Source organism: Bufo bufo, chromosome 6, assembly GCF_905171765.1.
Source record: "Bufo bufo chromosome 6, aBufBuf1.1, whole genome shotgun sequence".
NCBI classification, from domain to species: domain Eukaryota; kingdom Metazoa; phylum Chordata; class Amphibia; order Anura; family Bufonidae; genus Bufo; species Bufo bufo.
In genome coordinates, this window is record NC_053394.1 from 414,237,679 (window position 1) to 414,260,999 (window position 23,321).

The following is a 23,321-nucleotide window of genomic DNA, read 5'->3' on the forward strand; positions in this document are numbered from 1 at the left end:
CCCCGCAAGGTGGTGGCTGGAGGACTCCAGTCCGGCCAACATCAAGCCAGCTCCCCATAGAAGTGAATGGGAGCGCACCGCGCATGACCGGCCACCGCTCCAATTCACTTCTATGGGCCCGATGGAAATAGAGGAGCCAGCGCTCGGCTATTTTCGCCGGCCCCATGGATTGAGGGCGGCCGCGCATGCGTAGTGCGCCCTCCTTCACTTGCGGGGCTCCGTTCTCTATATAGGTGCGGGTCCCTAGATGGGACCTGCACCTATAAGACAATAGGGGCATATCCTAGCGATATGCCCCTATTGTCTATGATGAGACAACCCCTTTAAATACAAGAGGAAAAATGCATTAATGCAATGCAGAAGAGAAAGGTTTAGAAATATATTTTCTGATGAATTTCAGGAACACAGCGGTATGTATTCATCCCGTAAGAGCGTGGCGGTAGGAAAACCAGACCTGCCAATTACAATAAATTGATAGTTAATGGTGCCAGAAAATATGGACGCCATTGTCCCAAAAGCTTGTGAGCGCACTTCTCTGTACAAGCCATTAAACCCAGTCATTTACTGTGCATGAGAGCCTTCCCGCTCAGGAGTGGATGAAAGCTTTCTGCACAGCGAGCCGCACTGGGCGAGGACTCCGAACCTCTAGGGGGCCGCCACCAGTCCAACTAAGTGCTCACAAGCCCAATACGAATGGAACTTTCCATAGGAGGATCGGATCAGAAATAACCTTAAAGGGGAAGGAGCCAATAATTGCAGATTTATAAAAAAAATATTCATCCGGGGCGTAACTTCAACTTGCATGGCCATAGTGTTTCTTTTTTAACTGCATAGAAAAGTGCAGCAGATGGCGCTTTCCAATACAGAAGGGCATCGCAAAAGAGTAACCAAGCGGTCTCCCAATAGTAGTGAATAGAAGCGCGCCGCGCATGATCGGCCGCCGCTCCCATCCACTTCTACGGGCTCGAGGGTAATAGCCGATCCAGTGCTCGGCTATTTTTGGCAGCCCCATAGAAAATTAATGGAGTGCAGCTGCACATGCGCAGTGCACCCTCCACCACTTTCGGGGGGCTCCGTTCTCGATAAAGGGGCGGGTCCCAGGGGTGGTTCCATTGTCTGTGATGAGACAACCCCTTTAAAGAAGGTATTCCAGGATGTCAATACTGAGTGTCGATCCTAAGGATAGACCATCAATATCCGAATGGTGCGGGTCTGAAACGCCGCAACGCAGCGCTCTGGTCAATCAGCTCTTAACTTGTAGCACCAGTGCTGGAAGTTGGCGCCAGAACTACACCGCAATGGACGGAGCTGTGTAATTCCTGTGCTGAATTCCAGCAACAGCAGATCGGTGAGGATAGATCATCAATACTAAAATCCTCGACAACCCCTTTAAAGGGGTTTCCACAAAAATGATCACCTATCCACAGGTTATGCGAGAAATGTTAAGTAGAGGGGGGGGGGGGGGGTAGTCTGAGTACCCAAGAACAAGGGGTCCCCAAATCATGATTCAGGGACTCCTAGTTTTTGGGATTGCTGAGGGTCCCAGTGGTCAGACTCTCTTCCATTCCTAGAGGAGAAAGGGCCACTTTGTATTCCAGCTGCAGGTGTAAGCTATTTATGGGTGGAAGGGGTTAATTTTAGATATAATCCCGCCATGCGTGCGATATATTGTACGGTCATATCTGTCATATGAAGCGCTCTGTTCTCCGAGACACGACTTGTGCGTCCAGGATTAGGAAATGCCCCTTGACCGCCTGCTTCCTGCCTATAAATAGCAGCACAGGCAGACACTTCCAGGGCGGATGTTTATCTGACCGGCCTGGGCGGCTCCTGGGCTTAAGAGCGCTAACACCGCGAGGTGCCAAAGCCGAGTCCAGCGAAGGCCAGCAGTCCTATACAAGTATAAATCTTCCCTGCAACTGGATCAAAGAGCTACAACCCTCTGCCTCATAACAGGTGCATCTACACAGCGCCCCTAGTGTCTGGGAGGAGTCAATGCTCTCTATATCTTATACCGCCTCACCATCCAATTCAATGGTAAAAGCCGGGGTGTTGTGTACATGACACTATTTAAAGACTGAAATTAGTAGTTCTTGCCAAACACGGCGCCACTCTGGCTAACAGGCTGTGTCTGGTGGTATTGCAGCTTAGCCCAATTCAAGTGAACGCTGTAATAACAGGCTTAGCACACACCCCCTGCGCCGTGATAGGGAGAAAGCTGCAGCAGAAAGGACACGCAACCTGAGCTTCGATAGGAAGAGAGTTGCAGCTAAAAGGACACGTCTCCCGAGCTGCCAGCTTGATATAAATATATAAATCTAGCAGAGCAATTGGAGAAATGAATGGGGAGATCTCTGGATCCATGTGAGGTACAGGGAGGGTTCTGACTTTGTTAGAGAGTATCATGTCCTATATGATGTCTGATTTTTTTTTTTTTTTTACATTAATCATGGGATCAAGCCTTTAATGTAAAAGCATTCTCTCTCTATGCACAGTGTACTCCAAACAGCTTTGCATGGACATGAACAGCCGGTCTCTGCAGTGGAGACCGACTGTTCCACCTTCCTCTGGTAAGTTAAGACAGTCTTAGCTGGGCAGAACTAGAGACAAGATCCTGCGATGTAAGCCCAAAGAGAAGCCTAGTCCAGAAGACACCATTCCTGAAAATGAAAAGCTGCCAAAGAACAACTTAACTGAGAGACTATCCCCGAAGGGAAAGAGAACAGCCATCCACAGAAGGTCTCGAACTACCAAGCCTGTGCACTGCGTTCAGACAGTAAGGTATTTTTCGTTTATGGCATTAAGACTTTACTGCTTGTGGACAGGGTTAATTGTCTCCGGCACCTGCCACACTTTGAGATGGACTGGCCATCCGAATCTACGATCTGCACCCTGCAACTAGGAATTTCAAAAAGAGTAAATGGGAACGGAACTGCACGTCTGTGGTTATTTGGAGAGACTGCAAACTATGTTTAGAGCAAGACTCAGGGAGGACGGAGGACTACTACTACCATCATTGCTACTGCCTAAACACAGCTATTGAGAGAATCCTACTCTGTAACATACCTCAGAACTGTGCCTTTGGGAGCCGTATGAACTACTACTCTCATTATCTGTTCAGTAAAGAGAGACTTTATTTATTGCAACCAAACCAGCCTGGTCATTGACACCATTAACACTGCATCTGCTCTCCTGCCTTGCATCCAGCCAACTGATTACCATCAAGGGCACCGCAACTATAACCAAGCGGGAGTGCCCAAAAGGAGAGAACATTGAAAAGCATTGCAGTGTTGTGAGGAGGTGCATTTAGAAGCTCTGTGGAGATAAAGGAGAAGCTAAAAGGGGTTATCTGAGACTAAAAAATGTCTCCCATATGCCTCACACTAAATCTACTTTCCTGGCTCCCCGCGCCGCTCCCGTTCCCCACACCGCTGCAGCTGTTTCTCCCCGCGCGCGGATAAAAACATCCGGTGTCGTGGGGGAGCAGCCAATAGCAAGAGATGACTAGGGCGAGCCTCCCTAGCATTGCGGGCCTGCTGTGCCCCCTGTATTGGTTTCCTGCCTAGTATGTAAATTCATACCATCAGTACAGGGAGGAGGAGACAGCCCTGTTTCTCACCTTTTCCCTGGCTGTGACGTGGTCCGCAGCGATTGGACAGATCACAGGGAGAAGGAGACGTCCCTTTAGAAACATGGGAGCTGTTTAGTTGCTATGACAGCCTAGGGTCTTCTGAAGGCTCCCAGACCTGCCATAGTCTGTGACAGGACTTAATAGCAGCACAGCAGTTTTACCATAGACTGCAATGGTAAGCCACTGCAGTCTGTGGTATACGCCATCTAACAATTGCATGTTCAAACAGGGCTGAGAAAAAAAGGGGAAAAAAAGTTTAAAAAAATATAAAATTAAGAATTCAATTTTAATTTTAAAATTTAAAATAAATAAACAATAATGTCTAGAACTATTCAAATATAAAAGTATTTATTGCATGAATGCTGTAATGGAAAAAAAATAAAGTGGCCCAAATGTTTTTTTGTTGTTGTGTTAAAACAGAAGAAACTGTATAAGTTTGGTATCACTGAATAAAGGCATCATGTCCCTGATACCACACAATGAAAGCCCTAAAAACTAAAACCATAAAACAATGACAGAATTGCCTGTTTTTTTTCATGTCCGCCCCATTTAGATATCTTTTTCCATCCTCCCACTATGGGGCATAGAATAGTAAATGGCGCCACTAGACAGTACAAACAACAAGCCCTCATATGGCTATGTGAACTTAAAAAATAAAAAAGTTATGGTTCCTGGATGTAAACATGAAAGCAAAAAAACATAATGGATGTATCGGAAAGGGGTTAAACAAAGTTTGTTTTTTGTTTTTTTATTTTGTTAGGTCATTAAATAAATGAAAATTTAAATCCATAACAATTCCACTTTGCAATCCAGCAAAACAGGAAAAACACCAAGGAAGGGTGAATACTTTTTGCACTGTACAGTTTATACGTCATAGTAAAGCTACATTGTATGTGATAGTACAGCTACCGTGTAACCATGATGATATAGATATATTGTATCCATTATATTATAGCTACATTGTGTACATGACAGTATAGATATATAGTATACATGACAGTATAGATATATAGTATACATGACAGTATAGATCTATAGTATACATGACAGTATAGATATATAGTATACATGACAGTATAGATATATAGTATACATGACAGTATAGATCTATAGTATACATGACAGTATAGATATATAGTATACATGACAGTATAGATATATAGTATACATGACAGTATAGCTGCATTATATACACCTGATGTTACTACTACATTGTATACACATCAGTATAGCTACATTATATAACTGATAGTACAGCTGCATTGTATATGTGATAGTATAGCTATGTTATAGATCTGATAGTATAGATATATTGTATCCATTACAGTATAGATACATTGTATACATGACAGTATAGATAGGTGGTATATTATATGACAGTACAGATATATTGTATCCATGATAGTATAGCTACATTATATATGTGACAGTATAGTTACATTATATATGTGACAGTATAGCGATGTTGTATACACACGAGCGTAGCTACATTATATACGTATGATAGTATAGGTACATCGCAGCAGCATAATTCAGAGTATAGATATGTTATATACACAACAGTACGGCTACATTGTATACATGATGGTATAGATAGGGGGTATATTATGTGACAGTACAGATACATTGTATACCTGATAGTATAGATAGGTGGTATATTATGACAGTATAGATACATTGTATACATGACAGTATAGATACAGTGTATACATGATAGTATAGATAGTTGGTATACTATGTGACAGTATGGATACATTGTATATATGATAGTATAGATAGGTGGTATATTACATGATAGTATAGATACACTGTATATTATGTGACAGTATAGATACATAGTATAGATAGGTGGTATATTACATGATAGTATAGATACACTGTATATTATGTGACAGTACAGATACATTGTATAGATAGGGGGTATATTATGTGACAGTATAGATAGGTGGTATATTATGTTGTATACCATGTTTGCACCCAGTGAAGCCATCAGGCAGCAGCTCTATCAGTGCAGGCTCCAGTGTTTGGCTGTGGAGGTGAGGGGGAGGGGATGATTACCTGGAATTGAGCTGATCCATCATCCATCCATCCTACATCCCCAGTGAGACACAAAAGAGCCTGCTTGTCACCTGTCTGATCCTGGAGCACCTAATCCACATGTGATAGTGCAGCCCCCTCCAGGCCAGGGGGGCCCCCCTCCCCAGCAGCACCAGACTGCAGCCCACCACAGGGGTCAATGGCTGCCACAAGCCCACCGCCAGCAGCAGGTACCATCCAGACCTCTGCTCCCCAACCTCCCCATCAAGCCGCAGAAGGGAGGGTTATGCAGAAGGAGTGGGAGGGGAGTCTGGGAATCTGTCTCCAGAATTACTGGAGGGGGAGCAAAGAAACCAAATTCTAATGCAAGCAAATAACCCCACAAATCATATCAAGAAAATAAAGGCTGCTCCAACTTACCAGAGTCAAAGTGGGAGCTAAAGGCAAAGCAGCTGGGGGCGCAAAGGAAAGAGAAGAGCAAGGCAAAGATCCATCCCATTGTCAGGCATTAGGCATGGGGGTAGTCACCAGGAATGGGGGGCCCAGGATCAGTGCAGGAAGGATGCTCTGCAAGGCACTGGGGAGGTCTGCAGCAGCTGGCTGGGTCCTATCATCCCTCACCAAGGCCTCCTGGTACCTTCCTCAAGGCCTCCTATCGATGCTGCAATGCAACAGACAGGTTTGGCTATGCAAAAAAGCAGCTAGTGCATAGGGTGGAAGAGCTGCGCCAGGATGCCAGGGAGCTGTACCAGTGACTTGTGCTCCCTCTCTGCCTTACCCTTGATTCTTAGACTCATACACACCTACCTAATTCCTCCCATACACATTGCAAACAAAGCGCTCTCTAGTGACACCCAGCGGAGGAGCCCGGTAACGCACCCTGCATCTCACATGTAACTGTGGATCTTTTTTTAGAACTGCACTGAGGGTTGTCTGACACCTGCAAAAAGAACTGCTCCTGCTGGAAAAAAGAAGGCTCTGGCATCCAGGTGAAGGGCATATGGCAGTGCTGTCAGAGTGATTGCACACTGCCATTGTCTCTACTGAGCAGCTGCATTCCAGCAAAGATGTAGTCATGTTCATGGCAGCAGAGACCCCATTGCTGCATTGAAATGCATGCCCTAAATAGCTGGATTAGTCACTACCGTGCAGTGTGACTCAGCCTCTTCACACTGAGAAAGCAATGATTTGTGCATGTGAGGGAACCAGTGGCTGTATATGGAGGGCCTCCACCCCCAGCCCTCATGCATTTCTATGCACACAATCTAGACTGAAGATGTGTGGTCATATATGAGACTTGCTGGGCTGTGAATGTCCCCCCCATATACCTGCCTATAGGGGGTTAAAGTCAGCTGCGAGCTGAGTATATAGTGTACCATTCCTGTGTGTGGTAGAGGCTGTGTATATATTGTACCATTCATGTGTGTGGTAGAGGCTGTGTATATATTGTACCATTCATGTGTGTGGTAGAGGCTGTGTATATATTGTACCATTCATGTGTGTGGTAGAGGCTGTGTATATATTGTACCATTCATGTGTGTGGTAGAGGCTGTGTATATATTGTACCATTCCTGTGTGTGGTAGAGGCTGTGTATATATTGTACCATTCATGTGTGTGGTAGAGGCTGTGTATATATTGTACCATTCATGTGTGTGGTAGAGGCTGTGTGTATATTGTACCATTCATGTGTGTGGTAGAGGCTGTGTATATATTGTACCATTCATGTGTGTGGTAGAGGCTGTGTATATATTGTACCATTCATGTGTGTGGTAGAGGCTGTGTATATATTGTACCATTCATGTGTGTGGTAGAGGCTGTGTGTATATTGTACCATTCATGTGTGTGGTAGAGGCTGTGTATATATTGTACCATTCATGTGTGTGGTAGAGGCTGTGTATATATTGTACCATTCCTGTGTGTGGTAGAGGCTGTGTATATATTGTACCATTCATGTGTGTGGTAGAGGCTGTGTGTATATTGTACCATTCCTGTGTGTGGTAGAGGCTGTGTATATATTGTACCATTCATGCGTGTGGTAGAGGCTGTGTATATATTGTACCATTGATGTGTGTGGTAGAGGCTGTGTATATATTGTACCATTCCTGTGTGTGGTAGAGGCTGTGTATATATTGTACCATTCCTGTGTGTGGTAGAGGCTGTGTATATATTGTACCATTCATGTGTGTGGTAGAGGCTGTGTTTATATTGTACCATTCATGTGTGTGGTAGAGGCTGTGTATATATTGTACCATTCATGTGTGTGGTAGAGGCTGTGTTTATATTGTACCATTCCTGTGTGTGGTAGAGGCTGTGTATATATTGTACCATTCCTGTGTGTGGTAGAGGCTGTGTATATATTGTACCATTCATGTGTGTGGTAGAGGCTGTGTATATATTGTACCATTCATGTGTGTATATATTGTACCATTCCTGTGTGTGGTAGAGGCTGTGTATATATTGTACCATTCATGTGTGTGGTAGAGGCTGTGTGTATATTGTACCATTCCTGTGTGTGGTAGAGGCTGTGTATATATTGTACCATTCATGTGTGTGGTAGAGGCTCTGTATATATTGTACCATTCATGTGTGTGGTAGAGGCTGTGTTTATATTGTACCATTCCTGTGTGTGGTAGAGGCTGTGTGTATATTGTACCATTCATGTGTGTGGTAGAGGCTGTGTATATATTGTACCATTCCTGTGTGTGGTAGAGGCTGTGTATATATTGTACCATTCATGTGTGTGGTAGAGGCTGTGTAATTATTGTACCATTCCTGTGTGTGGTAGAGGCTGTGTATATATTGTGCCATTCATGTGTGTGGTAGAGGCTGTGTATATATTGTGCCATTCATGTGTGTGGTAGAGGCTGTGTATATATTGTGCCATTCATGTGTGTGGTAGAGGCTGTGTGTATATTGTACCATTCCTGTGTGTGGTAGAGGCTGTGTATATATTGTACCATTCATGTGTGTGGTAGAGGCTGTGTATATATTGTACCATTCATGTGTGTGGTAGAGGCTGTGTTTATATTGTACCATTCCTGTGTGTGGTAGAGGCTGTGTGTATATTGTACCATTCATGTGTGTGGTAGAGGCTGTGTATATATTGTACCATTCCTGTGTGTGGTAGAGGCTGTGTATATATTGTACCATTCATGTGTGTGGTAGAGGCTGTGTGTATATTGTACCATTCCTGTGTGTGGTAGAGGCTGTGTATATATTGTACCATTCATGTGTGTGGTAGAGGCTGTGTATATATTGTACCATTCATGTGTGTGGTAGAGGCTGTGTATATATTGTACCATTCCTGTGTGTGGTAGAGGCTGTGTATATATTGTACCATCCATGTGTGTGGTAGAGGCTGTGTATATATTGTACTATTCATGTGTGTGGTAGAGGCTGTGTATATATTGTACCATCCATGTGTGTGGTAGAGGCTGTGTATATATTGTACCATTCATGTGTGTGGTAGAGGCTGTGTTTATATTGTACCATTCCTGTGTGTGGTAGAGGCTGTGTGTATATTGTACCATTCATGTGTGTGGTAGAGGCTGTGTATATATTGTACCATTCCTGTGTGTGGTAGAGGCTGTGTATATATTGTACCATTCATGTGTGTGGTAGAGGCTGTGTGTATATTGTACCATTCCTGTGTGTGGTAGAGGCTGTGTATATATTGTACCATTCATGTGTGTGGTAGAGGCTGTGTATATATTGTACCATTCATGTGTGTGGTAGAGGCTGTGTATATATTGTACCATTCCTGTGTGTGGTAGAGGCTGTGTATATATTGTACCATCCATGTGTGTGGTAGAGGCTGTGTATATATTGTACCATCCATGTGTGTGGTAGAGGCTGTGTATATATTGTACTATTCATGTGTGTGGTAGAGGCTGTGTATATACAGTGCCTTGCAAAAGTATTCACCCCCTTGACTTTTTTCATGTTTTGTTACATTACAGCCTTAAGTTCAATGTTTTGTTAATCAATAGTCTAAGTTGGTGAAATAAGAAAAATATATAAATAAAACTATTGTTTAGAAATAGACAACAGAAAATTGGCATGTGCGTATGTATTCACCCCCTTTGTTAGGAAGTCCATAAAAAGCTCTGGTGCAACCAATTACCTTCAGAAGTCACAATTAGTGAAATGATGTCACCTGTGTGCAATCTAAGTGTCACATGATCTGTCATTACATATACACACCTTTTTTGAAAGGCCCCAGAGGCTGCAACACCTAAGCAAGAGGCATCACTAACCAAACACTGCCATGAAGACCAAGGAACTCTCCAAACAAGTAAGGGACAATGTTGTGGAGAAGTACAAGTCAGGGTTTGGTTATAAAAAAATATCCAAATCTTTGATGATCCCCAGGAGCACCATCAAATCTATCATAACCAAATGGAAAGAACATGGCACAACAGCAAACCTGCCAAAAGACGGCCGCCCACCAAAACTCACAGACGGGGCAAGGAGGGCATTAATCAGAGAGGCAGCACAGAGACCTAAGGTAACCCTGGAGGAGCTGCAGAGTTCCACAGCAGAGACTGGAGGATCTGTACATAGGACGACAATAAGCTGTACGCGCCATAGAGTTGGGCTTTATGGCAGAGTGGCCAGAAGAAAGCCATTACTTTCAGCTAAAAACAGAAAGGCACGTTGTGAGTTTGTGAAAAGGCATGTGGGAGACTCCCAAAATGTATGGAGGAAGGTGCTCTGGTCTGATGAGACTAAAATAGAACTTTTCGGCCATCAAAGAAAACGCTATATCTGGTGCAAACCCAACACATCACATCACCCAAAGAACACCATCCCCACAGTGAGACCTGGTGGTGGCAGCTTCATGCTGGGGGGATGGGAAACTGGTCAGAGTGGAGGGAAAAATGGATGGTGCTAAATACAGGGATATTCCTGAGCAGAACCTGCCCCACTCTCTGCGTGATGTGAGGCTAGGACGGAGGCTCACCTTCCAGCAGGACAATGACCCCAAACACACGGCTAAAGCAACACTGGAGTGGTTTAAGGGGAAACATGTAAATGTGTTGGAATGGCCGAGTCACAGCCCAGATCTCAATCCAATAGAAAATCTGTGGTCAGACTTAAAGATTGCTGTTCACAAGCGCAAACATCCAACCTGAAGGAGCCGGAGCAGTTCTGCAAGGAGGAATGGGCAAAGATCCCAGTGGTAAGATGTGGCAACTGCTCATAGAGACTTATCCAAAGGGATTGGAGCTGTGATTTCCACAAAAGGGTCTCTACAAAGTATTGACTTTAAGGGAGGGGGTGAATAGTTACACACAATGACTCTGTTATTTTGTCTTATTTGTTGTTTGCTTCACAAAGAAAAAACAAATATCTTCAAAGTGGTGGGCATGTTTTGTAAATTAACCCCATAAGGACCCATGCCGTACATGTTACGTCATATCTGGACATGCCCTAAGGTCCAGTGATGTACATGTCACGATCAGCGCCAGGGGTCCGGCAGTCACTGATAGCCGAAACCCTGCTGTATGCGCCAGGATCGGTAAAATCACAGATGCCGGCGCATTAACCCTCGCACTACCACGGTCAGCGCTGACCACGGCACATGCGGGATCCTGCCAGGTGTGGGGTGGCCATCAGGTCCCCGCGCTGTTGTGACGGGGACCCGATGGCAGGAAAGTCAGCCGATGCCTTCCTTAGGCATTGTGCATGCCTTCCGTGAGAGCCTGTGAGATCCAGCCCCCTGGATCTCACAGGCAGGAAGCTGTAAGTGTATTACTTAGTGTAATACACTTACAGCCAATGCATTACAATACAGAAGTATTGTGATGCCTTGTAAAGGGGATCAGACCTCCAAAAGTTGAAGTCCCAGAGTGGGACAAAAAATAAAGTGAAAAAAGAAGTTAAAAAAAAATGTAAAGTTTCAAGTAAAAAAAAAAAAACATCCTTTTCCCAAAATACACTGCGTGCAGAATTATTAGGCAAATGAGTATTTTGACCACATCATCCTCTTTATGCATGTTGTCTTACTCCAAGCTGTATAGGCTCGAAAGCCTACTACCAATTAAGCATATTAGGTGATGTGCATCTCTGTAATGAGAAGGGGTGTGGTCTAATGACATCAACACCCTATATTAGGTGTGCATAATTATTAGGCAACTTCCTTTCCTTTGGCAAAATGGGTCAAAAGAAGGACTTGAAAGGCTCAGAAAAGTCAAAAATAGTGAGATATCTTGCAGAGGGATGCAGCACTCTTAAAATTGCAAAGCTTCTGAAGCGTGATCATCGAACAATCAAGCGTTTCATTCAAAATAGTCAACAGGGTCGCAAGAAGCGTGTGGAAAAACCAAGGCGCAAAATAACTGCCCATGAACTGAGAAAAGTCAAGCGTGCAGCTGCCAAGATGCCACTTGCCACTAGTTTGGCCATATTTCAGAGCTTGTCACACGGGCCAAAGATCTGAGAACTAGATTTTTGGATCGGGGCTACCCGGCAGGTGTATTGACACCAGCATACCAGAATGCCCTAGGTAGTGATAGAGTGTCACTTCTCACCCCCCGAAAAGAGGTTCCTAGAAGTAATGGTAGCAAGGAAGACAGAGAGATTCGTCTCATTAGTACGTATAACGGCTGCTCGTCTGCAGTTAGAGACATCATTTCGAGACACTGGCACGTACTACGGATGGACCGTGATATTTGCAAGGTCATAAAGGAGCGCCCCAGCATCACCTACAGGCGCGGTAGGAGTATCCGTGACCTTGTGGTACATAGCCACCATATACCAGCAGCCCCCAAAAAAACATGGCTTGAGAGAGGGATTAGTGGCAACCACAAATGTGGAGGGTGCGTGGCGTGCCCCTTCATGACCAAGGCTAAAACATTCAGGAGCAATAACACGGGTAAAACATACACTGTAACTGATTTCATCAATTGCAGAAGTATGGGAGTAATCTACAAAATTACATGCATCTGTGGGAAAGAATATGTTGGAAAGACAGTCAGAGAATTAAGGAGGAGGATAGGAGAACATGTCGGTGACATTAAAAATGCTAGAGATACATCTGTGTCTAGACATGTGAACACTGAACATGATGGAAGACTTGATTGTCTCTCCTTCATGGGTATCGAAAAAATCAAGCCGGGTATTAGACGTGGGGATTTGGATAGGAGAATCCTTCAATGTGAAGCAAAGTGGATTTTCTACCTTAAGACAGTCCACCCCTCCGGTCTAAACGAGCAACAAAATTATAGCTGTTTTATATGACTCTGTGCCACACATACACGGTGTGACATAGTCTCATATGATATGCAAGAATGAGGGCCATGTTCAATATATGTGATGATATCTCTCTGTTCAAATTACCGTATATGCGCACATGCTCCAGAGTCTGAGCATGCTGGGCATGCTGTGGTTAATGAACGGGAAGATGCCACTTAACATAACACTGCTAGGTGTAGCATAATGAAATCTTCCCTTGGTTATCTGCCGCAATTGCAGCGGAGCTGAGGCGTGTATTTGGATATCCTGCCAGTAAATATCCACATTGCGATTCAGCAAGCATAAAAATTGTCTGCAAAGTATCATTTGCGGCGTCAGGGCAGTGTTCCAGTGGTTGCCATGTAACGGGCGATGCTTGGAAGCAGGTCCTTACCTCACTTCCGGTCAGCCCGCACCATGTGACGACAACTTCCGGTCCGGTGGAACGCACGCGAGCGGCGTGCGTTCCACAAGCAATCACAGATGCTGTGACTGTTATGGACAGGTGAGTTAGGTTTTCAGGGGGGCGTACACCTACTGGGAAGTGGGGTAATATAAGGAGGTGAGTATTAACCACAAATTGCTCACCCAAATCGCCACTATTTGAGGTGAGACATAGCACTTGCTTGGGACACTTCTCATGCTAAGGCTCGGATTTGATACACCATAGATCCGGTTTGAAAGTAGGAGGCAAAAACGACCTTCTTTCAGTAAGTAACCTGAGTTTGTAACCATTTTACTAATATTGGAAACTCGGTTTTATATGTGACCTATATTTAGTGTGTGTTTGTTAATTTGTTTCTAGTTATCCCTGAATACTTCTGTGAAGTCCCCTGATGAGGTCTGGAGTCTAGGACCGAAACATGGCATGTAGGGCTCTGTAATTAGGGTTAATATAGCACAAGGCCCATACTGAGGGACAGGATCGGTATGGGGTCGCCCCTGTCGGGGCGGGTGCTCCATGTGTGCTAGGCAGTCGCTCAAACAGCCCCCCACCTTTACTTAGGTAGGCAAGACACAATAGGGTTGTATAGGAGTGCCATATTGCCTATAGACATCAGCACCTTGGTCACACAGGTTCCGGTTGTCCATCTATCACCTGAACCACCCTCCACAGGTCGTGGAACCCACCAAACGGGGTAAGATCCACCCTTTATTTACCTTATGCTATTGTGGAGGTGTATTGTCTTATATGTTTCTCACCAAGTGGCATTTATTTTAAATGAATTAGTAAATGTTATGTTTTAAAATCCTATTCACAATACATTACTGCTTTATTTGGGTGTGAATATATACCGCAAACGCATATTCACTGTGTGTTGGTATAACTAATACCTTCATATTTCAGAGCTGCAACATCACTGGAGTGCCCAAAAGCACAAGGTGTGCAATACTCAGAGACATGGCCAAGGTAAGAAAGGCTGAAAGACGACCACCACTGAACAAGACACACAAGCTGAAACGTCAAGACTGGGCCAAGAAATATCTCAAGATTTTTCTAAGGTTTTATGGACTGATGAAATGAGAGTGAGTCTTGATGGGCCAGATGGATGGGCCCGTGGCTGGATTGGTAAAGGGCAGAGAGCTCCAGTCCGACTCAGACGCCAGCAAGGTGGAGGTGGAGTACTGGTTTGGGCTGGTATCATCAAAGATGAGCTTGTGGGGCCTTTTCGGGTTGAGGATGGAGTCAAGCTCAACTCCCAGTCCTACTGCCAGTTTCTGGAAGACACCTTCTTCAAGCAGTGGTACAGGAAGAAGTCTGCATCCTTCAAGAAAAACATGATTTTCATGCAGGACAATGCTCCATCACACGCGTCCAAGTACTCCACAGCGTGGCTGGCAAGAAAGGGTATAAAAGAAGAAAATCTAATGACATGGCCTCCTTGTTCACCTGATCTGAACCCCATTGAGAACCTGTGGTCCATCATCAAATGTGAGATTTACAAGGAGGGAAAACAGTACACCTCTCTGAACAGTGTCTGGGAGGCTGTGGTTGCTGCTGCACGCAATGTTGATGGTGAACAGATCAAAACACTGACAGAATCCATGGATGGCAGGCTTTTGAGTGTCCTTGCAAAGAAAGGTGGCTATATTGGTCACTGATTTGTTTTTGAATGTCAGAAATGTATATTTGTGAATGTTGAGATGTTATATTGGTTTCACTGGAAAAAATAAATAATTGAAATGGGTATATATTTGTTTTTTGTTAAGTTGCCTAATAATTATGCACAGTAATAGTCACCTGCACACACAGATATCCCCCTAAAATAGCTAAAACTAAAAACAAACTAAAAACTACTTCCAAAAATATTCAGCTTTGATATTAATGAGTTTTTTGGGTTCATTGAGAACATGGTTGTTGTTCAATAATAAAATTAATCCTCAAAAATACAACTTGCCTAATAATTCTGCACTCCCTGTAAAGTAAGAAAAAATTGCAAAAAATGAACATATTAGGTATAGCCGCGTCCGTATCGACCGGCTCTATAAAAATATCACATGACCTAACCCCTCAGGTAAACACAATAAAAAAAAACTGTGCTAAAAAAGCAACCAAAAATAGTACCAACAAAACTGCCACCTTATCCCGTAGTTTCCAAAATGGGGTAATTTTTGGGGAGTTTCTACTCTAGGGGTGCATCAGGGGGTCTTAAAATGTGACATGGCAACTTAAAATTATCCCAGTGAAATCTGTCTTCAAAAAACCATATGAATCAGAATCAGGGCAATAAATATTGAGTTTTGTTTGGCTGTTAACCCTTGCTTTGTTAGTGGAAAAAAATGAATTAAAATGGAAAATCTGCCAAAAAAGTAAAATTCTGAAATTTCATCTACGTTTTCCTTTAATTTTTGTGGAACACCTAAAGGGTTACCAAAGTTCGTAAAATCATTTTTGAATACCGTGAGGGGTGTATTTTTTCAAAATGGGGTCACTTTTTTGGAGTTTCTACTCTAGTGGAGCATAAGAGGGTCTTCAAATGTGACATGGCAACTTAAAATTATCCCAGTGAAATCTGCCTTCCAAAAACCATATGGCGTTCCTTTACTTCTGCGCCCTGCGGTGTGCTCGTACAGCAGTTGACGACCAAATATGGGTTTTTTCTGTAAACTACAGAATCCGGGCAATAAATATTGAGTTTTGTTTGGCTGTTAACCCTTGCTTTGTAACCGGAATAAATGGAAAATCTGCCAAAAAAGTGACATTCTGAAATTTCATCTACTGTACATTTTCCTTTAATTCTTGTGGAACACCTAAAGGGTTAAGAAAGTTTGTAAAATCAGTTTTGAATACCTTGACGGGTTTAGTTTCTAAAATGGGCCCATTTATGGGTGGTTTCTATTTTCAACTGATCCTTAAAAAGTGGGTTTTGGAAATTTTCTGAAAGATCTCAACATTTGCTTCTAAACTTCTAAGCCTTCTAACGTCAAAATGATCCAAACATGAAGTAGACATATGGAAAATGTAAAGTAATAACTATTTTATGAGGTATCCCTATCTGTTTTAAAAGCAGAGAAATAGAAATTTTGAAAATTGCAAATCTTTAAAACTTTTTGGTAAATTTGGTATTTTTTTATAAATAAAAATGAAATATTTTGACTCAAATTTACCACTAAGGGGAAAGGCCAAAAGTAGAGGTAAGACTAGTGCTATAGACCATGTGGGACACCGCGTTCAGGCACATCCTCGGAACGGCAACATCCCCTCATATGTGAGTTACCCCATTATTATAGAATAACAAAAGGTGGAATATTGTTCTGGCAATACTAACTATTGTGACATACGAAGTTTTGACTCGGCGACATTGATTACACTGTGGTTTGTGAAGTACTATACAGTGGTGTGTGCAATGCGGGGACGAATTATCAATCATTGGAATTACGGACCCAAATATTGAACTCAAGCTATTCTAATATACAGCATAGTATTGAGATTGTCAACCTATTACAAGACGCAGCCGACTACATATCGTTTTTGGGCTGTGGAGTAGATACATTATTGTTTTTAGATGATATTTTATAACCATTTTTAACCATATTTGTTTCAATAAATATATTTTATTTCAACTATACATACTGAAAAGTGAGTGCCTGCTAAAATCCTTCCAAATTTACCACTATCATAAAGTACAATATGTGACGAGAAAACAATCTCAGAATAGCTTGTATAAGTAAAAGTGTTTTAAAGTTATCACCACGTAAAGTGACACATGTCAGATTTGCAAAAAATGACCTGGTCCTTAAGGTGAAAAATGGCAGGGTCCTGAAGGGGTTAAACCTTATGGTAGCTATGGAAAATTGCCAACTTCTCATTATTACGGTAGATAGAAAGTCCTAAAAGATTCTGTGTTCATTAACCTGTTCCACGCAGGGCCTGAAGGGGTTAAACGATGCAAATCCTCTTGTATTGTACCATTCCTATGTGTGGTAGAGGCTGTGTAATTATTGTACCACTCCTGTGTGTGGTAGAGGCTGTGTATATATTGTACCATTTATGTGTGTGGTAGAGGCTGTGTATATATTGTACTATTCCTGTGTGTGGTAGAGGCTGTGTATATATTGTACCATTCATGTGTGTGGTAGAGGTTCTGTATATATTGTACCATTCATGTGTGTGGTAGAGGCTGTGTATATATTGTACCATTCCTGTGTGTGGTAGAGGCTGTGTATATATTGTACTATTCCTGTGTGTGGTAGAGGCTGTGTATATATTGTACCATTCCTGTGTGTGGTAGAGGCTGTGTATATATTTTACCATTCATGTGTGTGGTAGAGGCTGTGTATATATTGTACCATTCCTGTGTGTGGTAGAGGCTGTGTATATATTGTACCATTCCTGTGTGTGGTAGAGGCTGTGTATATATTTTACCATTCATGTGTGTGGTAGAGGCTGTGTATATATTGTACCATTCCTGTGTGTGGTAGAGGCTGTGTATATATTTTACCATTCATGTGTGTGGTAGAGGCTGTGTATATATTGTACCATTCCTGTGTGTGGTAGAGGCTGTGTATATATTGTACCATTCCTGTGTGTGGTAGAGGCTGTGTATATATTGTACCATTCATGTGTGTGGTAGAGGCTGTGTATATATTTTACCATTCATGTGTGTGGTAGAGGCTGTATATATATTGTACCATTCCTGTGTGTGGTAGAGGCTGTGTATATATTGTACAATTCATGTGTGTGGTAGAGGCTGTGTATATATTGTACCATTCCTGTGTGTGGTAGAGGTTGTGTATATATTGTACCATTTATGTGTGTGGTAGAAGCTATTTATAGTGCCATTTGTGTGTTGTAGAGGCTGTGTAGATGTTGCACCATCCATGTGTATGATATGGACTGTGTTTATATTGTACCATTCATGTGTGTGTTACAGTTTATGTATATATTGCACCATTCATGTGTGTGATAGAGGCTGTGTATATATTCTACCATTTATGTGTGTGTTAGAGGTTCTGTATATATTGCACGAGTCAGGTGTGTGGTGGAAGCTGTGTAAATATTGTATCATTCCTGTGTGGTATATATTATTCTATTCATGTGTGTTATAGAGGCTATGTACATATTCTACCATTTATGTGTGTGTTTGAGGTTGTGTACATATTCTACTATTTATGTGTGTGTTTGAGGTTGTGTATATATAGTAGCATTCCTTTTTGCTTGAGGCTGTGTATATATTTGGTTCATCAGGTTTAGATAAGCTTCACGTTTCCTAGTTCTAAAACCGCAGCAATTTGTGGTAAAATTGCACATGTTCTTGGATACATGGCAGAAACCACAGTGCAACCTGTTGCAGGTCCTCCTATATTATCCTTCTACAAGGACCTGTAACAGGAGATACTTTGAGAATTTAGTATGGAGAAAATGTGAGCAAAACGTTGCAGATCGTAATGTACATAACATTGGAAATGTAATTAAAGGTTCTCTACATCATCTATGGCCATTAATATCAGATGGTGAGGGTCAGACCCTGGCACCTCCACCCATTAGCTGATTGAAAGGGACACGGTGGTGGTGGGGAAGTGGGTGCAGGGTGGCTGGCTGAGCTGCAATACCAGCCATTAGCAAAATGATGCAGCTATGCCTGGTAATCTTAGACATCTGCTTTAATCTTCAGATCGGCAGGGTGACCATCGCAAATCTGATATTGTAGAGCTGGAGAACCCCTTTAATATTTGTCAGTGCTATAACAAGGAAACAGTTCGTATTTTCAGGGACACATCATACGTTTTTTTCCTGCAATTTTCCTGTGCGCTCAGAGACAGACTGGCTCTGTGCCATTACTGCTGTCCAGAGCCACAAATAGAAAATATATTGATGCTTCGTTATGAAAATTTAATTGCGTCTCCCCAGTGCTGACGCGTCATTTCTGCCCAATTAATATTCCATTCCTGTTTGGCCAGTATGATAAACATGACGCTACCATAGACTGATGGGATTCAGGTTCTTGCATTTAACATCTTGATCATCATCTATGGATTGTGTGTCCTCCACATTTGGGGTTTGTACCATATTTGGTTACAAAGGTCACAGAACTTGTCATTAATGAAGGAGGCATCACTGACCCTGAAGGCCCTGGCCATCCTGGTGCCTTAACCCATGGAGCGACTGTTGCACTGTATTCAACTACACCACTGGGGGGCGCTTATTACAAATGGTTTTAAAAAAAGCTTCTATTCATATCAGTGGGAGCAGTATAAATCTGTGCGCAGTAAGCTCCCCCTAGTGGTGGCTGCGAGGAACAGGATTTTATCCTATAACTCAGGTGTTTAGCAAGCAGTGGGAGCAGTTCATGGCCCACTAATGCCGAAACAGCAGTGGAATGGTTTGCTTATATGACAGGTATACTGCATGTATGATATTTCTCTAGTACTGCATTAATAATCTTAATAGTCATAAACGGCTGTCTCAAGAATAACGAGTCCTATATCCCTGTATTAATGATACAGTACTTGGCTATCATTGTCTACGTCAGTGTGCATACTGGACCATCAGTCAATCCATGCAGGGGACAAAGGACCCACCCATTTATATGATCAGTGGTGGTCCCAGCAGTTGGAACACAACTGATTAGACACCTATCCAATATATATGTAGTTTATGCATAATTCTAATCTTTAATTAACCCCTTTAAGTATTAGGCAGCCATTCCTTCTGCCTACTGACCTTGATTATTAGATTGGACACCACAGAGTACAAGGCTTCTTCAATCATCTGATCGTCATGGGGGCATATCCCTGTGATCTTATATTAATGGCCTTGTCTATCCTAATGATAGTGATATGAGGTCTACCTGCATAGTGGACTCTTTAGATTGCCACAGAGGAAGCTCAGCACCTCTAGTGTGGAATGCATGGGAAATGGTTGACATGAGGAGAAACCCGTTTGTAGCAGCAAAATCAAGCAAAAGGTCAGGGCTGGCATCGTTCATGCACTGTAGTAATCCAAGCTGATAAGATCAAAGACAGGCAGCAGAAGTTCAAAGTCAGGGGAAATCCAAGTCAACCACTATAGAAACTAGCAAACCTATTGCTCATGCAGGTAACAGTGTAGCAGGGGTACTGAAAGAATAAAGGAATGTTTAGTTGCTAAACTGGATGGGGTCAGATAGCATAATAATGTCAGTGAGCACAGAAAGCAGAACTGAATTTACAAGATAGCATCCTGTCATTGGCGACAGACATAGTGGGCAAGGAGCTTGACAGACAAATGAAACCTACGTATTCAATAATAAATCTGTTTTGTCTAAGGTCCCTCTAGTGATGGCTATAGGCAGCGAGAATCTATTGTCTCTTAAAGGGGTTGTGCAAGAATGGGAGTGTCTTTGACTATCTCTTCTCCTCCCCCACTTGGTTGGACCTGTGAATCTTATTTACCTGCTTCCTGTGTTGGCTCCCCCCTACTTCTCTTCCAGGCCCTTGATGCTCCCTTTTGGCTACCTTGCTGAAAACTTCCAGTCTGACATTGCTGCAGCTAGTCACTGGCCACAGCACATCATGACAAATGGTCACATGATGCAAGGGGAGGCACTCACTACAGCAGCCAGTGATTGGCTGCAGGTGATGTCAAACCGTATGTTAACAGTGAGGGAGCATCGCAGGCCTGGAAGACCATGAGCCGGAAAGCAGGTAAGTAAACTTCCCTTTACAGGTCCGGCCAGGTAAGGGAATTTGTCAAAACCTCCCCCAATCTTGCACAACCCTATTTAGCTCTCTCTAGTGGTGGCTGTAGGCATCCGGAGCCTGTTGTCTTCTAAGCTCCCTCTAGTGGTGGTTGTAGACAGTCATAATCTGTTGTCTTGTAGGCTCTTTCCAGTGGTGGCTGTAGGTAGCCAGAGTCTGTTGTCTTCTAAGCTCCCTCTAGTGGTGGTTGTAGACAGTCATAATCTGTTGTCTTGTAGGCTCTTTCCAGTGGTGGCTGTAGGCATCCAGAGCCTGTTGTCTTCTAAGCTCCCTCTAGTGGTGGTTGTAGACAGTCATAATCTGTTGTCTTGTAGGCTCTTTCCAGTGGTGGCTGTAGGTAGCCAGAGTCTGTTGTCTTCTAAGCTCCCTCTAGTGGTGGTTGTAGACAGTCATAATCTGTTGTCTTGTAGGCTCTTTCCAGTGGTGGCTGTAGGTAGCCAGATTCTGTTGAATTCTAAGCTCCCTCTAGTGGTGGCTGTAAGCAATTAGAATATTATTATTTCACTCATTTTGTAAAAATAAGCAGAGGATTTGTTGCTCTGAAATAGAGCCCTTTTGGACATATATAGGCAAAAAGAAAAGAATGGTGGAAAACACAGAAATTTTTCACACTAATAACATAGTGTCAAGAGTAGGTGGCTAGAAATGAAGCAGCTGTCAATATGTGGCTCATCATTTCCCTGGCCGGATTAGATAATTTACACGGTGCCTCAGCCAGGACATATGTAATGTGATTCAGAATTATTTGGCAGTTCTGACTAATTACACATCATTCCTCGAAGAGTATTCAGTTGAGATGAAGCACGGATGATTTTCTGATTTTCTGTTTTTCTGATGTAGTCGAGTTTGACTTTGGGAACAATCTCTTATCTGTGGTTTTACAAAGGGACCTCATATAGTACCGTTATTTGAATGTACATATTGTATATGTCATAGAAACAAGTCAGATGATAGAATTGATGGCTGTCCTAGCTGCAAGGAATCGTCATGGTGGTCTGGGCTGGATGACTTAGAAAATAGAGGATGAGGATTCAGGCACTGAATGTAAACAATATTTTTTTCCCCATTCACCGACAGCCAGTGGAAAAAAATGTAAGTATTTGAAACACATAACAGAGAAAGGAAAGCCTCTGGAATGACTGCCAGAATACCTTCCCCTACATTCAGAGACAGGTGCTGCCAAAAACAAAGTTTTCACCTAGGAAGACTTTTCTGGGTGATTGTACTGGGACATCTACAGGTGTAGAGTCCTGGAGCAGGGGTACTTTAAAGTCTGGACAATTGTAAACATTTGCCTTTATTTCCCCTACACAAAGTCATTAACTCCTTACTTTATGTCACTTTAAAGGATTAACTTGCATTGACTTATACTGTTTAATACTGTGTAACTGCATTGTATATGTATGTTGTGATATATCCTGTTCACTTGCACTGTGTTTGCGTGGAACAGGTTAATGAACACAGAGTCTTTTAGGACTTTCTATCTACCGTAATAATGAGAAGTTGGCAATTTTCCATAGCTACCATAAGGTTTAACCCCTTCAGGACCCTGCCATTTTTCACCTTAAGGGCCAGGCCATTTTTATTGCAAATCTGACATGTGCCACTTTATGTGGTGAGAAGTTTAAAACGCTTTTACTTATCCAAGCCATTCTGAGATGTTTTTCTCGTCACATATTGTACTTCATGACAGCGGTGAAAATATTTCATTTTTATTTATAAAAAAATACAAAATGTACCAAAAATTTGGAATAATTCGCAATTTTCAAAATTTCAATAATCTCTGCTTTTAAAACAGATAGTGATACTGTCACGAAACAGTGGGTGTGAACTCACTATGCCACATGTCCCACCTCCTCTGAGGGCGTTGTCTAAGAGTAGACTTTCCTGAGGGGAACACCAGGTTGCTACCTCTTGAGGAGGGAAGGAACACGAGGCAGCTGGTCCAGGCGGACCAGGAGATACCTGGGTAAGTACTAGAAGTACAAGTGTAGTCAGGCAGGCGGGGTCGTTACCAGGAGCAACAGTGCAGGACCAAAGGATGAGGCAGAGGCGTAGTCAGCAAAAGGTCAGGGCAGGCGACAGAGGAACAGGTCAGGCAATCCGGGTCGGCAACAGGAGAGTCAAGGAAAGCAGGCAGGGATCAGACGAGTAGCAGAATCCAGGAACAAGGTATAAGTCAGGAGCACACGTGAGTATCAGGAACTTAGCAAACACAAGGACCTTGACACTGAG

At 42.9% G+C, this 23,321-nt stretch overlaps 1 protein-coding gene and 1 long non-coding RNA gene across 4 annotated transcripts in view; both read right to left on the minus strand.

Annotated features, from left to right (window-relative positions):
- Positions 1-6,397, minus strand: part of AATK (apoptosis associated tyrosine kinase) — a 93,047-nt gene extending 86,650 nt beyond the window's left edge. The window contains exon 1 of one of the 3 annotated variants that reach the window (XM_040439073.1): positions 6,089-6,395. In XM_040439073.1, coding sequence (XP_040295007.1) covers positions 6,089-6,167 — 79 coding nt within the window. In that variant the 5' untranslated portion in view covers positions 6,168-6,395. Of the gene's footprint in view, positions 1-5,689; positions 5,946-6,088 lie in introns of those variants that run through there. The other 2 variants (XM_040439075.1, XM_040439077.1) reach the window with 2 other exon arrangements.
- LOC121006142 overlaps positions 1-23,321 on the minus strand; it is a 978,004-nt gene that overhangs the window by 538,349 nt on the left and 416,334 nt on the right. The window lies entirely within an intron of this gene.